The following is a 20,660-nucleotide window of genomic DNA, read 5'->3' as shown; positions in this document are numbered from 1 at the left end:
GACTATTTAAGGTAATATCTTACCTTAGTGTTTGTAAAAATTTTCCCAAATGTCCTACAAAGTCTCCAGAAAAATTTAGAGAACTCATGGACACAGGCAGTTGATGCTACATTGATCTTGCCAACTATTTCTATAAGCTGTGGTAGCCTAAAATCAGGACACAAAAGGATATTAAACACTACTCTGATTTTTGGCTTTTGTCCATTTAAATTTATACAGATTTACTGCTTATATTAATAAGTACATGTACACACAGAGCACTATGGGATCTTATAAAATTAACTCCATGTTCTTTACAATTCCTGACCTGTGAAGAAAGCAAGGGTTTAAGTGCCAGAAAAGTCTGACCCATATTTTCAAACATCTGCTGCTATCACGAGATAGTCAGAATACAACAATCTTTACCTCACAAGAGAATTCACTATACCAGTGCAAAAATAAAAGAAACAAGTTTTCAGAGCAAACAGTGACCTACATGTTCTGCTAGACTTGATATTTTCCGAATAAAATCAAAGGCAATTCAGCATGAAAATTAAACCACCTAAAATAAATTAAATTTTCTTCAATAATTCTCAAATGCAATCATTCTTAGCATTCTTATATTCAGTAATTGTTAAACATGACCATGCTTAAGAACTATTAACTTGAACACATTTTAAAACTAGGTATCCCAAGACACAAAGTAACTCACAGCTGATTGACTACCCATAGCAGAGTGTCCCAGCCCGTGGTGCCCTCGTGTTCTAGCTGATGGTCGTACAGCTGCAACAACGCTGCCAACTGCTCGCGGCTTCCAACGATGACGGCGACGTCCTGAAGAGGTGACACGGGTCGGGGAAACCTAGTGACTGTACCAGCAGGGAACAAGCAACCAGGAATGAAAGAAGATGAAAATACCATGGAGGTGATGTCAGAAACAACAGCTAAGAAAGTGGGAAACTCATTAAGTGCCTTCTCTATAAGATTATCTTTTGAAAAGGCAGTGAGTTGAAATCTTCTCTGAAGAGATTATGTAACCCTTAGTTAAAAAGAGAAAATACAGGGAGAGGATGTTATTGTTACTGCCAGCACAGCTTGACCAAGGTCAAACCCTGCCTGACCAACCTAGGGCCCTCTGACAGTCTCCCAAAACATCCTCTCTAAACTGGACAAACATGAATTTGATGTTTCAGCTTTTCTGCAAATGAGGAATTGACTGGATGCTCATATTTGGAGGATAGTGGTCAATGCCTTAATGTCCACATGGACGTCAGTGACAAGCTGTGCCTCTCAGGGTCCCTGCTGGGACCAGTAGTGTTCACTATCTTCACCAATGACACAGACAAAAGGATAGAGTGCACTTTTGGCAAGTTTGCAGACAGCACCAAGCTAGTGGTGCAGTGACACACCTAAGGGACCCTATGGCAAGACTGAGAGTGGGAGAAATGGGCCCATGGGAACTTCATGAGGCTCAACAAGGCCAAATGCAGGGTGCTGCACCTGGGTCAGGGCAATGCCGTGTACCAATACAGGCTGGGGGATATGAAGGGATTGAGAGCAGACTTGGGGGTGGTGGTGAGTGATAAAACTGGACATGACCCAGCAATATTTGCTTGCAGACCAGAAACCAATGCTATCCTGGGCTGCATCCAAAACTGTGGCCGGCAGGGTGAGGAAGATGATTCTACCCTTCTGCTTCTCTCTCACGAGACCCCATCTGGAGTGCTGCATCCAGCTCTGGGGTCCCCAGCACAGCAAAGACATGGACTTGTTGGGGCAAGTCCAAGGACGGCTACAAAAATGTGCACAAAAAGACAGAGCACCTTTCCTATGCAGAAAGGCTGAAGGAGCTGTGCTTGTTCAGCCTGGAGAAGACCAGGCTGAAAGCCGAAATTTTTGAATTATTTATTTAAGTAGTAACCACTCAGTGAAAAAGCGCTCATCCTCAAATTACTCAAGTCAGCTAAATGAGCCTTACCATGGCATGTTTAACATTTTTCAAAGGAGTATCAGACAGCAATGTACCACTAGCTACTTTCCAAGTTCTCCTTTGTTACCCCCCTTTCTTTGCATCTTCACACACACAGCACTATTATCAGCATGTGGCAGGTGTTACCAATAACATCTTTAAAAAGTATTTGCAACAGTAGAAAACACTCCACAGGCTAGGATTGCTCATCTAAGGACAACTTCACCACGAGGCCATTCAGTCATAGAATGGTTTGGGTTGGAAGGCACCTTAAAGATCACTTAGTTCCACAACTACTGCCATGGGCAGGGACACCTTCCATAGACCAGGTTGCTCAAAGCTCCACCCAACCTGGCCTAGAACACGGCCAGGGATGGGACGGTCTTCTAGGATATTACACAGATAAATAACAGACGGTGATGCTGCTGCATTATGCTCTGTTTTGCCCACTCCATAAAATTGTAAGAATGAACTGAAACTGAGGCCAGCCTTCCTGAGCTATTATTGGCTATTAATGGAAATCAGTCCTTTAGAAACTTTTAGCAAGTACAATTAAAAATTGCTTTGCTTTCTAAAAGCCTCTTATAAGAAGCAGAGAAAAACAATTTTTTTTTTTTTTGTGATAATCAGGTATCTCAAGCATAGTAAGGGGTGAAAAAAAGAAGCATTACTTAAGAATTTGGTAAGGCAGACCGATATGAAAAAGACCTAGGTATCAGAAATTAATAATTTACCTTCTATTTGTGGTACTTCTCCCTGAAGTTTGGCCTTGCTTGTAAAAGGTGCATTCTGTAGCACCAGTGCAAACAGCGAAGGAATCAATGACTGCAGGGCAGACAGATACATGTGGAGCTTATGCTCATCCAAGCCATGTTCTCCTTCCTGAAACAAACAGGACATTAACTTGGAAGTTTTTAGTTTGGATGATCTGTTCCTTGGGCATGTATTCCCTGGCAAGGCATCAACACATCTGTGATGAACTTCTATCCAGACACACTAATTATAAAGCATTTTAGCCTAATCATAAGCATATTTTGTCACTCTTAAGTCACCTCTACCAAAAAGATTCAGGCAATACAGGCTTTGGTACTTTGCAATTCATGCTGATGAACAGACTGATATTTTGAAAGAACGTTTTTCTGCACAATTCGGGAATGCGAATCCTTGGCCTCAGAGACCAAAGCATCTAAACTGAACAAACAAGTCACCTGCACTCTGAAAGCAAGCATCCTCTCTCAGTGTTAGACAGTTATGAGACACGCAGGTTTTCCAGAACAACTGAGATATCTATCAAACGAAATGTGCAAACTGGATCATAACTTGAAATGACCTAAGTTAACCATTCAAATCTACTTTTCTCACTTATTTAATAAAAACTGCAGTTGACTAAAATCTACACAATTTAAACCTGGGGCAAATGCTATTAGGCTATAAAACAACACAGTATTAAAGAAAAGTATGTTTAGTTTTTTTCTTGTGTGTGGGGGTTTTTTTGTTTGTTTTGTTTTTTTCCTTCTTCCAAACTACAAGTAAAGAAAACAAAGAAAGTTCTCCAATGTAGAAACAGCTGAGTACATACCCTGAGCAATTTTTCAATTTTATTAAGCAGTGTGGGTATAAGATGGAACTGTAAATTTCCCAGTTCAGTTGTCCAGGCAGCGTAAGCAGGTAAAAATACCTGATGAGTTGCACTAACTACACGTTCTGAAGGATCTCCTAAAGCTGAAAGCAGCAGTTCAAAACCCTAGTAAAAGACAGTAAAGAATGCAATTATTTCCCAAAAACTGACATACACATTTTACCACTCTGCCTTCAAAAACTCAAAGAGAGAAGTTCTTTATTTTCACTTATCTGAAACGTTATTAGGCAGCATTAAGCTGAACTACAGGTGGGCTTTGCTGTAGCAAATGAACCTGTGTTAGTAAGTGATGATATCAAACTGGCTAATAATATGAGATGGGCAGTGAAGTGGTATGTTCTTAAAAGCAAATTTTGAATTACTGGAGCAGCTTCTCTGTATAAGGCTTACACCTGAAATTCTAATGCTACTTGTAGTATTTGTGTTGTCTTGGTGATATAATAAAATCAAAATTCATACAAATAATCACTGGAATGAATTAAAAAAAAATGCAGGAATTTAAACAACCCCCTATTATTATACCAACTCCCTTTATTATTCATGAAATATCTATAGAAAACATTTTATACGTACAGAACTCAAAACAAATTATACCTGTTGATATTTATCTGGATCATCAATATAGCCCATAATGATGCCAAGGCTTTTGATCACAGCTTCTCGTACCAGATCTGCCTTATCTTCCATTAGCATTTGTTGCAGCATGGAAAGTACTAATGAACTACGAATTTCTTTCTGTTTGTAAATGAGAAACATATTTGTTAAGGACAATGAAACAAGAAATGTGCTTTTCCATCACTTAGAGAGTTTCCACTTCTGTTAGTGTTCACAAACAAAATCCCTTCCTCCAACCATAAATTCCTTTATGAATATTACATGTTCAATTTTCACAACAGAAGAAGAATGAATATAAAATGTCAGTAGCTTCATTAGAGAGACTTTTGTCCTATTAAGCACAGAACTAAGGTCCTTTCATTTGCATGGAATCAAAAATAACTAACAGCAGTAAAACTACTATACGTCTAGACTTAAAACTAAGTTATCACTGCATTGCTAAGTTGGGTTTTAATTTAGGTTCCCTCCCCCTGCCCTGTCCCTGAAGTTTCAAATTCTAGTTTACCACTGACATAATTTCACTGCTTCTTCTTACTGGCAGCACTCTTGATGTAACATTCCACTGTGTCTGAAGTTGCTACAGTTGGGTGCCAATTCTTTTTTCATAGATTGTTTTCTTAATTGGTCCTAATTATCGTTTCTTTAGCTCATTTTTGCTGAAATGAGTATTCATATTGTTTTTGGAGACATTTTATGGATAGACTAACCTATATTGCTTCACAACAGAGTATCTCCTTAAAATGACTTAGTGAATCTCATGTGTGATATAAAGTAGAAGACAGTGTGACTGTCTGTGCATAACATACACACTTGGTAATGTTGAAAATCATAAAGGATGCTTATATTATGGATCAGATTTTACCTTGCTTTCCCTAGCAGGTGTTTGGAGCCTATTAATACTTACTGGAAGGTAAGGTGCTAGAGCTCCACAGGATTCTGCTACCAGTAGCCGTCGCTCTGGGTATTTGTGGTTGATCTGGTAAAGAGAAGCAGATGCACTACTTGCTTTGCAGCAACCAGCATTCAAAACATGGTTAGAATGAACTGCAACAGAGGGATGTGTCTGCACTTCAATACACACTGACTGAGCTCACAGAAGTTGCACCTGGGTACTAAGCAGCCTGAAATTCTTGCACTTAGGCATAAAGGTGAGGCAGCTATCCTATCAGACAGAGCTTATAGTAGGGACAGAGCCAGAGAAGCACATTGTTACATGAGAAGTGTGTACGTATATGCAATGAAAAGGAAAGCAGTGTACGGGCTGCTGTACACTAAAGGATCTGCACAACTCCTGAACTGGCATGACATGAAATATTTTGTCTTATGAAGCCTTTCAGGAGCACTGTTTCTGCAAGAGCTACACAAGTGCCCTCTAGTGCTCTGAGCCCAGCAGTGTAGCAGAGCTGCCCAGGTCTTGCTGAGCAACCAGTCAAGAGAAGACCCCTGTAGAAGCCTAAGTGGACTTGCATGCTATTAAAGCTCTGCTCTCAAGTCCAGCATAAATATGTCATGCCTCTAAAAACAATTCATATTACCAAGAACCTCTTGATTCTCTGATATTTCCCCTTTCTACTCAAAAGTTGCTTGAAAATGCTGCCCTACAAATTTAATATTTAGTATTGACACTTCAGAATCAAGTTTGCATTCTGGTGGAGCCAGATTTAGCAGCCCATGTAATGGTTGCACAATGAAACAATGAAATGTTTCAATATAGTTTGTGAATAAAAAAGTCTATGGTAAAATGCTGGGAGTAAAATGTGAATTTTTTGATGCTGTCAGATAAAATAGGATATGAAGCATTTGGTGCAACTGTTTCTCTCTTGCTACAAAGTGCATAGCCTTGGTGAGGCAGCCCTCTCACCATGAAAAAAGGTCAAAGTAATCACTGCCGCCTTTGTCTCTCTCTTGAAAGACTTGCCTCCAGTAGGTTGAGGTGCATAAAATCCATGCCAACTTCTGGCACAAGGAGGATCTTTGGCAGAAAACTAGCAGCAAATATTTGAAGAAACTTTCTAAGAAATTAGACACACACAAGTCTGTGGGTCCTGATGGGGATGTACCCATGAGTGCTTGGGGATCTGGTGGATCATTCCAAGAACACTCTTGACAATTAACAAAATGTTGTGGCAATGGGGGAGGTCCCTGAGGACTGGAAAAAGGCAAATGTTGCTGCTACCCTCAGGAAGGGTAAGACAGAGAATCCAGTAAAACACAGGCCAGTCTGCCTCACACCAGCTCCTGTTGGAATAATCAGCCTTACCAAGTATTTCCAAACATCCAAAGGACAAGAAGGTGGCTGGAAATAGCCAGCATGTATTTACATCAAAGAAAACAACACAACCAACCTGACAACTTCCTGAGATGAATGGCTCAGCACACTCAACAGTGATGCCTGACTCTTGACTGTTCTGGTATATGAAGTTACTGAGAACTCTCTCAAGAATCAAGTGTGGAAAAGATGATTTCAAAGAGACTTAAATGAACAAATTGTAAGCTTCAGGACTCAACTGAAGTCTCACGTATGGGAGATCACTGTTTGAGTGTGTCTATCATGATTTTGCATTCATTCATCAGTAGAGCACCTGTAATAGTTTTTGGAATTATGGAGATTTCAGAGATGAAGAATATTGTGGACAAGTAATTATGGACTATTTTAAAACCTACTAGGCTGTGAAGGTGGTGAGGCACTGGAACAAGCTGCCCAGAGAAGCTCTGGATGCTCCATCCCAGGAAGTGTTCAGGTTGGATGGGGCTTGGAGCAAGATGGTCTTTAAGGTCCCTTCCAACCCTAACTTCTATTTTTCTGTAAAATCTTTGACTTATGTGCCATCCTTTCAAATGCAAATTCCTCACTGGCAACAGAGACCCATCATCTTCTGGAGCTCTGTCTACCTGAGGGAAGCAGCAATGACTATTTTCAGCTGGTTTAGGTGGGCTGGCATGGCAATATAAATATCACCCCTGATATTGCAAAGACATACTGGAGGAAAAAGACTCAGGTTTCTGTCACGTTTGGGTTCAGGGAAGATAAGTAGCCCTTGTAAAACTGAAGGTAACTAAAATGTTTATTACAATTTATTTTCCTTTTGTCTTTAGTAAGCAGTATTCCAATTTTGGAAGCCAATAACTGGTCACTAGTTTTGAGTGATCTTTTTAGCATTCACAGAGCCTTCAACTAAACTGAGCCAGTTACCAAATTTTACCTGCAAAAGAGCAGTTTACAAAGACTAGCCTGACAACTCTAAGTTCCACAAGGTATCAATGGAAAGGATGAATTTCCTGAGGGACCAATCCTTTGCAACTGTAAATAGATTTTGGTTGGAGACCAAGAGCATGAATCCTTTTCATAATTTACACACCTACTGCAAAAATTAGAAAATTATGTTTATACTAGAGTTCCTTCCACAAACTCAAGACTTGTGACAATAAGATTCAGCTGGTATTTCGCTGGAGAAAATAATGACCTGGTTCCAGTACTGCAAACAAAGTCTGGCAAACTGCATTAGGTAAGTGCACTGTGACATATGACTTGGCAGTCTGATATGCTGTACTTGTACAGTTGGACTAATTTCTCTTTTGCATCAGCAATTAGCAAGAAGTGGATGAGAAAGTGCTCTTACTGAGGTGAGACAGTCTTTTTCAATCACAGTTTAAATTTCATGAGGACTAAGAAAACAAAATGTTGCTTACAAAATTAGGCAAGAATACAGAATTCTTTATATGGCTCCTTTCAAACTGTCATGAGACCTTCACTTAATCAACAGATACATCAGTCATTCACAAAAAGCACAAATAAAGCACAAACGCTGCATATAATTCATACTTCTACTGTCAGAAAGCATTAAGGCTATTAAAGCTTAGACTTCATTGTGAAACACAGATTGCTGTGTTATGCAAGGAACAGTAGAAAACTACCAGACCAGAAAGACACTGCCTTCAAAGCAGGCATTCCCACTCCATCATGGCTTAGTTATTCATTGTCTTTTCAGGCAATGATGAACTCCCTTTCCTTCAGTGTGGTAGGAAAACACAACACATTTTCAGCTGAGCTCATGTTCTGCTTCTATGTTTCAGATGAAAAGGTAAAAACATTTCAGTTTGGTTATTCAGTTATTTCTATTAATTTGGAGTATCTGTGAAAAAGATCACTGATTCTACAAATGACATGTAAACTTCAGGCTCATCTCACAGGTGCCCACCTGGGAGAGACTTGCTTACGAGTACTCTGGTATCTGATTTTCTGTTTAAGAACTTAAACTAGCTGAATTGTGGACACTCTTCCAGGGACTTAATACAACACTAAAAAAAACCAGCAAATAAGTCTTTGGATGAAAATGGATTTCCAAAAGGCTGGAAGGTACAGTAAAAATTATAAAGGTACTGACCTAGCAATATGTTACACAACACTGATGATGAACATGTGCTTATCTACACTTCAATATAACAAGCTTATCCAGGTACAAGTAGGTAACTAAAATGTTCAGATAGTCTTGAATAAGCTTTCTGCTTCTGAGGTGTTTCGATGTTAGATAAAGTTATATAGAGGATGAGAACAAAGAGCATCCCAATATCTTTTTGAAAACCAAACCCAAAACCTTCCCCTCGAACAAATAAAACTTAAACTTATGAACTTTTAACTAATTTTGGAGAGTAAAGCAAACAATAATCAGTTACCTGCTCCCAACACTGTGGTAAAAGTTCAGCTTCTACACGTGTTGGTCCAACATGTCGGGCAAATGCCACACACCCAGTCAGTATCATCTGTCTGAAAATATAAATTTAAAGCTTTAACCTTTTTATAAAGTTTTATATAACATATATTCTTAAGTTAGGAATATCACATGCTGACAGGCAATAGGTTGCTGTCTGCTGTCAGGATTTTACACCATCCATACTGACCCAAAGATTAAATATTAAACTGAAAGCCACTAATATCCTTGCTCATTGCAGGATGGGGATTTGCTTACATGCCGTTCAAACGTCCCTTCCAAATCAAACTATCCTACGGTTTTACCTTGTTTTATATTCAAAATGCCTTTTCCAAAATCTTGTAGATCCTCAACTCCACAAACCAGTCTGAGAACCTCTGATTTGGGTATTTCTGATTTTCTGAAGTCTGAGATTGGAAGTCTCTGACTAAATCTCTCATTTAATTCTTAGTACTGAATACTATCATGCAGTAAAAGGATCTAAATTACCTAATAGTATCATACCATCAGTGTTTTAGCAAAGTAAATTGATTTTATTTACAAGCATTTATAAAATTTAATGAGCTTTCTTCAGAGCAAGCAGCTTATTTCTTTTATGACATAGTTTTGCAACATTCTAACATGCCAGTTACTGTCATCTCTCACAAAATACTGGACTTCACTCTTGTGAGAAATCTTCTAAAGCCCACTAAAGAATGAAAGCAAGTAATCAACCAGTAGTATCTATGATCACCTGTTATTTGTATTCATATTATTTTTACCTTTCATTGAAGTTTGCTATAAACTGCCATTGTTCCATCAATTTCATAGGCACAGACGTATATTTAAAATTTCAGTAAGATTGCACTAAACTGTCATTTGTAATATTTTATTTAATGAATGTCTGTCTTGCCAAGATGTTTTTATTTCTATTTTTCCTGTTGATAGGATTGGAATAATACCAACTTTGCATGCAATTCACAAATTCTATTTGCCTTTAGTGCCTACATGAACTCTTAAATACCCAGTTTCAAATGATAATGTGTGGACATGAGACTCAATTTTATCACCTCCTCAGTAAGATTAGGACACTACCCAGAGTTAATTATTATTATTCTGTGAAATGTAAGCCAGAATTAATTTGTTACTTTGGTGTCATGTCTAGACTCCTAAATATTTTCTGTATCAACAGTGTCGCCTTAAGGTTGAAAGGCAGAGATTCTGCTGGTTATCTTTTAACCCCTTAGAGAACATACTCCATCAAAAAAGACTCATTCACTTTAAGGATTTTTTAGGAGAAAGATCCTAAAAGATCAAAACCTTTTTTTTTTTTAAATCCCAGCATTCTTTAGGCCAACAGACAGAGCAAGTTCTTTTGTTTTGTGTTGTGTGTGTTTGGGTTTTTTACCTCTCTACCACATTCAGAGAACTAGGCCTTTGATGAAGGTAAAAAGTAGGGAAAAACCAAAAATAGATAAGACTCAAGAAATCAACAACTGATAACATGGAGACAAAAGCCTGTGGCAATTCTGAGTTCTACTGCAAAAAAAATAGGCATTTGAGTTATTGTCTTTGGTTCTATACATTGAACTAATCACAGAATTAGGCAACAGAATATACATTTTTTAGATATTAGAAAGTAGCAGAACACAGTAATTACTTGAAAATGTCTGCATTTGAAATGGGATAAAGCAAAATATTTTTTCTTAAATCAAATATTTTCAAAAAAGTTCAATGAAATCTCAAAATTAAGTCCAAATTCCTTTTGCCCTATCTACAAAGATGAGAATTTGAAGATATTTCAAAAATATTTTAAAATAAGGTTTTAAACATTTTACTGCAACCATTTTAACAGCATATGTAACAGTCAGCATTTCAGGCAAAGGAAAGCTGTAAGGGTCTCAGTAAGAGGTGATTGAAGCAACATTTTAACGTTGTCCTATTAGAGTCCAACATTAGTCTCACTCCTTCATGGCTCCTAGCCTCCAAAACTAACACAATTGTACAAAAAGGAGGTTATGTGAACACATTTTTGTTCCTTTGCAGAAGAGAATTTGATGGGCCTTTTAAAAAGTTGAATGGGACATTGATGAGCAAAGCCATGAGGATAAAAATGGCCTTGTTAAATATAATGTTAGTGTGCAAGACTACAGAAATATGCCAAGCACCAAAAAGCATCTCCCATGGGCAAGACAGATAATCCAGGCTTTCTGCATAACTGTTAACATATTTCAGATATTTTACACTGTAAAACAAAATACTTCTTTTAATGGGTTCATTCTTAGAAATGCAATGCCTCATTTCATGCTCTTGCATTTAGCAAATTAAAAATGTCAACTAATCAGCTGCTACATCAAGGTATAGTGCAGCAGGCTTGTACAGTACAGCAGAAGGTAAACGAGTAACAAGAAATAATTAACATCATTGTTCTGGTGACTAAACATGAATGTGTTTGCTCACTTCATAGTGCACAAGACTGCTAAAATATTATTTGAACATATTTAGATAAAAACAAAGCATGATACACTTCCACACCAATCTATAAATATAACTCATTAAATTCTGAAAAACTAGTTTCTATTAAAATTACTATTCAAAAATCTCTTTTATTTGATGGAATCTTAACTGGTTTTCCATCAGGTTATGGCACCTTTAAAAGCAATTAGTATTTCTGTGTGTGCAAATGTATAGGACAAAGCATGTATATGCATGCTTTGTCCTATAGTTTATGGCAGGCTATTCTTCCAAATTTCTCATGAAAACAAGTAATTTTTATGTATAAATCTCTAATTCACAACAAAAATTGAACAAACTCAAGGAAAAAAAGCTTTTTTTTCCTTCTGAGCTGCTGGAAAAGACACACCTAAGGCACCTATAGGGGGATAGGTAAAGTCTAGTTGATAGGCCACCAATCCTGTAACAAATTAATCACAAGAGACTCCAAGCAACACGTCATAGTAGAACCAGGACTGCATCTTTTTGTAATTTCAATCTGCATGAAGCCACTATGCTACAAGTTGCTTTTGTTTATTTAAGCATTTTTTTGGTTTCCAAAGCCACGGCTTTCAGTTATACCTAATCTCTAAATTCTACCATGGGACTAGTTCAGAAAGATGCCTGAACACTTCAGTTTTGGAGAGCCTCCAAAGAAATGCTTTCTACCTATTTCATAAAGCCTTTTCTGCCTGAAGCCTAGAGCAACAACAGACACAGATTCTTTCCAAAACATCGCTAAGGAAAATAATGGAAGAGCTACAGCTCAAACATGAAAAGTCATTCCACATTTAAAAGAAGGAAACTTATCAGCTTGGGTACTGTCTTTAAACTTTAAGGACATTCTCATCAAGATCAGTACAAAGTAAGATTTTCTGAGCACTAGGGAAGAATTAAATTTATAGAACAAAAGGTGTAATCTGCTTCAAAAGTTTAAGCAAAAAGAAGCAAAGTTCTTAACACTCGTCAGACCTAGATCACTGTTACAGTCTTCTGAATTTTTTATTGCTACCATAGCAAGGAGCCATACATAGAAAGAGCACTATTTTCCCCAAAGAAATGTGGTGATTATCTGAACAAACATGTAGATTGCTAAGACAGGTTTTAAAAAAAAGCTGTCTTGATTTCTACATCAATCAGTGCTAAAAATTATGATGCTAAATATCATTTTAACAAAACAGTTCTGTTCATTTTCAAACAGAAAAAAGGAATGTTACACTCTAGCTTACAAACACATTCTTACATTTCAGTAATTAGGAGTACAGGTCATGGAAATGGAAAGTCCTGAACTTGGCATAAATTTGTCAACACTATACAGGCAAAACACCAGCTTAAATGCAACTTCTTTAATACCACCCAATTATTCCCATTTCTATTGGTTCTGCTGCTTGCACAGAGAAAAAAGTTCCTGCTTGTCCCATACCACAGAAGCACAAACACACCTTTGCTCATCGTCTGGCCGTTTGATCAGATTGAACAGTATGTGCAGAAGCTGATCTCTCTCTTTGGGTTCAGGATGGAGGCAGGCTGTACACAGTATGAGTGGGATCAATTCCTAAAAAGTTGTGGGTAGGGGAAAAACCAAACAAAGTGAAATTGCTTTGGGTATACATTCATCAACAGCAAAAGAACCTAAGAAGATAAATCTAACATCACATAACATCAAAACAGTTAGAAAAGATACTTTGGAGTCGTGATGTCTTATTAAGTGACCTAAGGAATGTGAAGGTCTACAAAAGTTAGAATTATTTTTCTGCTAGGAAAAATCAGGGGAGAACCAGAACATAAAATGAAAAGCTCTGCAAAGATTAAAATTAACATATGCAGGTCACCTGTACCCAGAATCAGAGGACAATCATGGTTTCAATTGTTTTCACTACCTACTGAACTGAAGCTCCACAGATATTTATGGAATAAAGCTCCTATGAAAAAATGCCACAGAGTTAAAGATTAAAACTTCCAATTAAGCATCCACACAGTTTTCTGCACAAGTTTGAAAAAATGAACATTGAGAAACATGCATTGGGGTAAAGGTGACTGCAGACAGATTTTGTATTGACTGACAATTATGTGATTTTTGTAGAGGTTCTATGATTTTTTTTTCCATACAAAAGCAATCTCTGAGGCTGAGTTTTCTTTTTGGAGCTATAAAAATCCCGTAAAAGAACAAATTATAAAGAAAATACTGTGTAAAATACAAAGAGAAAATACAAGGATCTTTATAGTGAAGACCTCCTCCTTTCTAAATGTGCCTACAAAGCTCATGGTATTCATTCCCAGAAGAAACAAATGTTTCTAAAACATTGTCTGGAAGTCCCTTCTCTTGACCTTGTTGATGTGAGCTTTTACTCCAATTGAATTTGGAAGCCAGACAGTTTTTAGGTGATTTAGTATCTTAGGGACAGAAACATCACACTGGGAGGTCAAGAAAAAAAGAACAAGAAAAACCTCAGTGTCTGGAAAAGAACACAGGCGAGTAATCTGGAGATTACCTTGCACACCCGCTGTGCACTTTGGAGCCATTTTTAGCAGAGACTTTTTGTGAATTATTAAGTTGTGACAAATAAGCAGGTGACAATGGGAAACACATCTAATGTTGGTAGGAGAGATTATACAAAACCTGGAAAAATCTGTGGTTGCTTAGAATGACTTTGCAGGGAGGTGCAAATTTCTTCTTGCAGATATTCAAAGAGACCTAATCATGACGTTCTTGTGCACCTGTGGAAACACCACTGACAACATCCTCATTGCTCAACCTGTATTCTCCTAAAGAGCAGGAGCTGTATTTCTGTTAAACATAGAACAAGACTCCATTTTAGAGCAATGTCTAAGCTACTCAGCTCCTGACAAGCTTTTTTTTTTCTCCACAAGAATTCTACTCCATGTGATATATTCCATCTCCAAAGACGACCAAGACACAACCTAAACTGTATTTTAATATTCTGGGATTCTGGAAGATTTATTGGCACTATTTAACTCAATTATGATACAGATTAGGGAATTTATGATAGAGGAAACAACATGGAAATATCCTACCTATCACTTAAAAAATCGTAAAGGTAGAAAAGGAAAATACATTTTAATAATTTGAACATTTCCATTTCTTAAATACTTCTAAGAGTAACAGGGGGTTGTTTTTAAACAAGTGTTGCACAACACTAAATAATGTGAACTGAAGACCTTCATTAAAGAACTTTACAAATTAAATTGCATGAAGAACTCAACTTTCTTTAGCTGAGAGCTTCTTTCCCTCTAGAATCTGCAAGTTAGATCTTATTAGTTTTGGTTATTTAAGGTTTTTACCCATTTAAAGTTCTGAGAAGTCAGGGGGTTTAACCCATTTAACTTTTTTTTTGTACTGCACAGAATTTTCTCTACTGCAAACACTGGTTTAATTCAAAAAGACTTGAAAGAATATCACTAAAATAATACCTGCCCCAACACTACTCTAAATATCACATGTGTACATTAAACTAAAATCTTTTAAATATGAAATCTGATAGCAATTTGTAGATACAGAACAAAATTACTACCATAAAGAATAAAACTAATTAAAAAACTTAAAGCTAAGTTAACATCTGTTACTTTAGTGAACTCTAACTTTCTGAAACCTATCCTAAATTCACATTATTCAAATACTCTTGCAAATATTCTTAAATACTCCCATGAAAAACTTTACAAAGAATATACTCCATGAAATGGCACATTTACGGGATTTTTGTTTCTTCTGTTGAAACCAACACATTGATTTAACCTTCTTAGTATGTTTGAGTACCTACTCAAAAATCTCAACTGCTTACTCAGAACTACTGCTATGGTTTAAAACAGTACCATGAGGTAGGGTTTTTTAAAGCTTCTTATGGAATTTAAGGAAGTTAACACTGTCTTTTTTCAGCTGAGTCTGTATGAAAGGAAAACACCTGAGAATATTCACCTAGAAACTACTGCCTTGTGTCTGAAAGGCTAATGAGTACCCTAGCAGCAGGGACATGGGGCAGATACAAGGCTGGTTCTTTACCTTGCAGAAAGCTGGTTATTTTAGCTGATGGAATTAGCTGTATTTTCTTCTCCATTGGTCACATTCTCTCATGCATACTAGGGGAGAAGAGAGTGCTCTCTGCATCGCTGCATCAGGGCTTGTACAGCTCCTTCTATTAAGGGGAGTGGAGAAACAGTGAGAAGTCTTGAACAGTGTTTTCTGTGCTCCCTACAGCCCTCAGGAACAGAAAGGTAAAACTCAAAGCAAAGGTGACTGTGGGATCAGAAGAAAAAAACCTGCTCTACAGAAGGACAAAACAGGTCAAGTCAAGTCTCCCAAAGACTTATAAGGGGCAGATTCTTCTTAAGACATTCAGGAGCATTAAGAACAAAAACCAGCCTACAGGTAGGTTTGAGCTCATTTCTTCCTGTTGTTAAGGGTCATGCCTTTGATGCAGATTTGTTTTACAAATCTCAGATTTTTCTTTCTTGAAACCAGCAAAGAAGTTATTGAAAAATAGTTATTTTCCAATAAGACACAGTAAGATTACTGTTTGGCCGTTTAAATTATGGAGACTATATAATTATTAAAAATCAAGGAGTGGACTTCCAGAACCATTTGAAACACTTTGCATTCCTTGGGAAGAAATACCACTTGTGCTGACAGTCATAAAATAAAGCAAGAAATTAAGCTTCAAAAAACCCCAACAACTCTGCCTCTATTTAATTTGTGATCCTTCCTAAGCATCCTGTTCATCCCCAAGTCCTTCTTTTCTCTTTTGCCTTTGAGTTCAGAACACGAGTTTTGATAGTTCATGTCGGTGTTAGTCCACAGGCGTGAGTAGTGACTCTCATGACCATAGCAAAAAGAATGACTTTCAGAGCTTTGATACTGTCTTCCCATTAGATTCCAAGCAGGCTGACATCATTAACATTGTTGGCACTTGCAGCTTGATGCAACAGAACATTATGTGTCATAGGTCCCACCTCTACTATTGAAAAGCCAAGTTCATATCTGAGGCAATTGACACCTGAGCTGCCCAAATGCAGGATGGAGTGAAAGAAGTTATTTTGGTTTTACTGTGAGAGAAGCTACATACAGGTGGCTGATAGACACTGCTCTGAGGCTGACCTAACACACTGCACAGGAGAACTGAAACAGCCCATATTCCCTCTGCTCTGCTTGTTTAACTCTCCATGTAGGCCTCTCCCAAGAAAAATGCACATTTTTCTCAGCACAGTATCTCTGGACAACTTCCTCCTAACTTATAAAAACTTCTTCCATTATCTTTGAAAGGGATTCACTTTTTGAGTTATCAATAAAGGCAACCTTTACATGGACATACAGAGTAGCTCCCTCTTAATTTTGGTTGAAAGAACATGGCTTTTTAATAGTAATTAGTACCACCTAAACTATATGCAAGACACTTCCTCCTACATAGTAAAAGTATTACAACAAAATATTAAACTTTGGGTTTTTTTAAAGTGCATCATCTTAGAATGCAAGCATCTTAGAAGGCAGCAAGGAATTTTCTGTCAGTGTTGTTTCCATCATTATAACAAATATTTTGCTAAATATTCCAACAAGTCTTCTACATCTTATTTGCTCTCACTAATTACTGTCTTCTTGTTGGAGTGCTCATAAGCAAAAAAATTATCTTAAAGAATAAATTTAACTAGTGTTAAGTGTCAAGCCCGGTTACTTCAGTACATTCAAATAAGAATACTTTTTATTACTCCAAATATTAATGTATTAATTATGTATATAAACCAGGATGACATGATCAATTTTGTTAATGTGTGCCTTTTAATCCTTAATAGTCAATGCTTATATTGTGAACCAATGCAATGGTTCAACCAAAATTATTCTGTAACTTAGCCTCTGACAACAACAAAATAAAATGATCTTACTGTCTGCAACTGAAATAACTGCAGGTACCAACAAACCACTGATAGGGACTGCCTTGGCCAAGAATATATTTGAAGTTCCAAATTCATCCTTTTAGTTTAAAAATGAAAAAAAAAAAATTAATCATAGCATTAATGCATGGCTCAAAATTTTGTGCTACTAATCTTACTTAATATTAAAAACACAGCTCTAATTACCTCTCATGGAGGGAGACTATTATCCCAGGATCCAAAGTAAGCCTCTCAGAGATCCCAAAGGGATGCTTTTACATAAGAATCAATGGTAGGGTGTGGGTGTGAAAAAAGTTTGTACTACTTTGTCTGTATCTACTGTTTATTTGAAAACACATACAAAAGTTTGTGATAGAACAAAAGATGGCAATTAATTCATAAACATCCAATTCAACTCCTTGAATCCATGAACTACTTCAGCTTTACAGACAGAGTGTTGAAAGGCATCAGCTTTCAGACTAGAGATGAAAAGGGTACTTTATGAGACACTTTATTTTACTTTAAGGAAATTACACTAGACCCTCATATGGAGGAGAAGGGAATTAAAGGACTTTAAAAATGGTTACATCTCATGTTTCTGGAGCACTCTCACCCTCTGAACAAAAACAGTCCTGCAAGCCAAAACCAACACTGCATGTATATCAGCAAAGGACCAGAAAAAAGCTGTGGTCAACATTATCCCTGTTTTTCAGAAACGTAATCTATAGAAGTCTACTGCATTTTAAGTTTTACAGAGTAACAAAGTATTGTAATTGTTCATTTAGATTTCTTTATTCTCCCCTATAATGTGAAATTAAAGCAGTCATCTAGAAGATACCGACAACTGACAATTTTCACGCCCAGCAACTCAGGTTTAAGTACCTTTATCCATATCCAACCACAATGAAATCTGCTTGACACAACCCCTGGAAACAAACAACTAAGTATACTGCAAGATCTGACACAGTCTTCTTTACATTTCTTTAGCAAAGCAAATATTTTGTGACTTTTAAAGCATAAGACTGAGATGAAAATTCATAATAAGATACTCAACTCTACTGTGTTTAAAGAGAGATGCCAGATAATTAAAGTGTCTTGGTGATATTTATGCACAGTTATCGCACATAAATGTGATTAATTCTTTACAAACAAAAGCAAAACTCTATTCTTGACATGCTGAACTCCCTATAAATAACAGTTTCTCAGTATAACTATTTAGTGGTATATATTCAGTAGATTTTGCTAAGTCTGCATAACACAAAAGAAAATTAAAGACTAACACTGGAATAATAGTCGAGATGAAAGATGTAAATAATTAAATAAAAGTGTTGATTAGGAACAAGAGTAATAAAATATTAAGCAAAAAGTTTACTCTGGGCCAAACTCCATTAAAGGACTATATATTGCAGAGGAAGGAAGTTGTACAGCCAAACAAGGTTACTCTTGTTTCCTGACAAAAAACCATTGACTTTTACATCTCAGAAAGCATGAAAACTGAGTATTGCACTGATTAGTTATTACAAAAATGTTAAAAGACTGCTTCTCTCTAATTACATTTTAGCCAAACGAATTTCTCTATGACACATCTGTTAACAAATAGAAGGTGGCTGATTTTACTTTTGGGATTTTTTTGATTGTTAATGTATTTTAAGTGGTAAAATGACAATTGAGAGCGCAGATTCCAATGTCGATCAATTTTTCTGAACCGAAGCTGCTCATTTGCAAGAAGTATTATCACAGACTGCATTCCAAACAATGAGCTCTTTTTTTAAGAATTGGATTTTAGCATTTTGTTACTGGTCATTCCACTTACTGTTACTTGGATTGCAACATCTCCCTTATTTGTGAGGGCATTCATATACAAATCTAAAGACTGACATATACATTTTCAGGGAGTTAAGATAACCTAGATGCTTGAGATGAAAACAAAATTAAACTTCTATGTTGTTGCATGAATTTTGATGACTATAAATTGCTTTGAGGCAATTTTCCTGTATGATGCATTATTGATTTTACACAGTTGAACTGCTTTTTTTAGAAACAACTAAAATTATCCTCTCAGCCACCCTATTCAATACTACGTCTTTCCTTTTTTGTTACACTCCATTGGAACCTGAACTACAGACACTGAAAAACAATTAAAGCTGCGCCAATACACAAAAATAAATAATTTCAGAAATGTCAACTATAATATTTGCCAGAACACTTACTACTGGATCAGGCAGGCTGCTACTTGACCTTAAGAAGCTTAAAAACTTATGAAAAACCATTGCTGAATCTCTGCTAAAGGACAACAATTATCCAGAGACTGTCAAGCTCTGCAAACTCAGTTTCTCCAAAATGAAGATGCATAGCTTTGCAGTTTTCAGCTCAAGATTTCGCAACCAATTTCAACATGATGGATGCTTAAAGAACAAAGACATTTCAGAGAGTCACAAAAAATTATGTTTAACTCTTATTCTAACACACTGACAGTGTAAGATCTTAGATACTACCGTTCTTGTCTCAGAACAGACTGATGATCACTTTGCACTGTGATCTGAACCTGTTAGACATCTTTCTCAAAGTAGTGATCTTCAGGTATATTTTTACACACCTTCTCTGTGCAATATTCTTCTTATAAGGTTGTTTTTGGACAAGACTCCCAAGTTATACCTTGAAGACAGTCTAGTTCTTACATTAGCTTTTCATAATTTGATTAGGATAACTACTGAGAGGTGGTCTACCCAAATTTTCCCTCCATGACTACATCAGAAAGAACATTAAAATAGCTAGAGCAAATGGTGGCAGGTAACTAAAAGAAGGTATTTTTAAAGCATATTTCAGTTCTTGAAACATTAAGCATCCCATGTAATCCAATTACTTGGTTGTCATTTGCGGCTTTTTCAATTAAGCTCAAAGAGATAATTTAAGGCAAAAATACATGTAAACAATTGTAACTTTCACTGTAAAACAACCTAAGTAGGAAACAGACTAAAAGGTCACAGAAACATTCAATATGTTACACAGATTATGCTAAAAGCTGTGAAAAGAAGCCAAAATACCACATTCAGCCAAGCAGAAGGAAGGAAAGGAATAAGTAAGAAATCAGAAATTAAGCACTGATCCAGGAACATTCACAGAATTACTGTGAAAGACAGAAGCACTTCCAGAGCACCTAGTTAACACCCCCACCCTCTCAAAAATAAAAAGCCTTTTATGAATTGTCAAAACACAGCACACAGCTCAAGTTCGTGTGTCAGCTGCCGAGAACTACTTGTACGGTATAAAATTTTAGATTACAGGATCAGTACAAATTTCTTGAGGAATTTTCAAAGCTTTAAAATGAATTAATGCAAAACACAGGACTAAGTCTACCCTACTGTAGGTCCCGTCAACAAGGACTAAAACTTGCTCAATG

The 20,660-nt window shown here is 36.8% G+C and overlaps 1 protein-coding gene across 4 annotated transcripts in view; it reads right to left on the bottom strand.

Moving 5' to 3' along the window:
* RELCH (RAB11 binding and LisH domain, coiled-coil and HEAT repeat containing) overlaps nucleotides 1-20,660 on the bottom strand; it is a 77,240-nt gene that overhangs the window by 21,981 nt on the left and 34,599 nt on the right. For 3 of the 4 annotated variants that reach the window (XM_063400701.1, XM_063400708.1, XM_063400717.1), the window contains exons 11-18: nucleotides 12,826-12,938; nucleotides 8,877-8,967; nucleotides 5,107-5,178; nucleotides 4,182-4,322; nucleotides 3,528-3,692; nucleotides 2,683-2,830; nucleotides 692-848; nucleotides 24-147 (exon numbers count right to left, since the gene is read on the bottom strand). In XM_063400701.1, the coding sequence (XP_063256771.1) occupies nucleotides 24-147; nucleotides 692-848; nucleotides 2,683-2,830; nucleotides 3,528-3,692; nucleotides 4,182-4,322; nucleotides 5,107-5,178; nucleotides 8,877-8,967; nucleotides 12,826-12,938 (1,011 nt within the window). Of the gene's footprint in view, nucleotides 1-23; nucleotides 148-691; nucleotides 849-2,682; nucleotides 2,831-3,527; nucleotides 3,693-4,181; nucleotides 4,323-5,106; nucleotides 5,179-8,876; nucleotides 8,968-12,825; nucleotides 12,939-15,401; nucleotides 15,522-20,660 lie in introns of those variants that run through there. The other variant, XM_063400726.1, reaches the window with a different exon arrangement.

Source organism: Prinia subflava, chromosome 1 (assembly GCF_021018805.1).
Source record: "Prinia subflava isolate CZ2003 ecotype Zambia chromosome 1, Cam_Psub_1.2, whole genome shotgun sequence".
Lineage (NCBI taxonomy): Eukaryota > Metazoa > Chordata > Aves > Passeriformes > Cisticolidae > Prinia > Prinia subflava.
The sequence above is the reverse complement of the archived record's forward strand: the minus strand, read 5'-3'. Positions and strand labels throughout refer to the sequence as shown.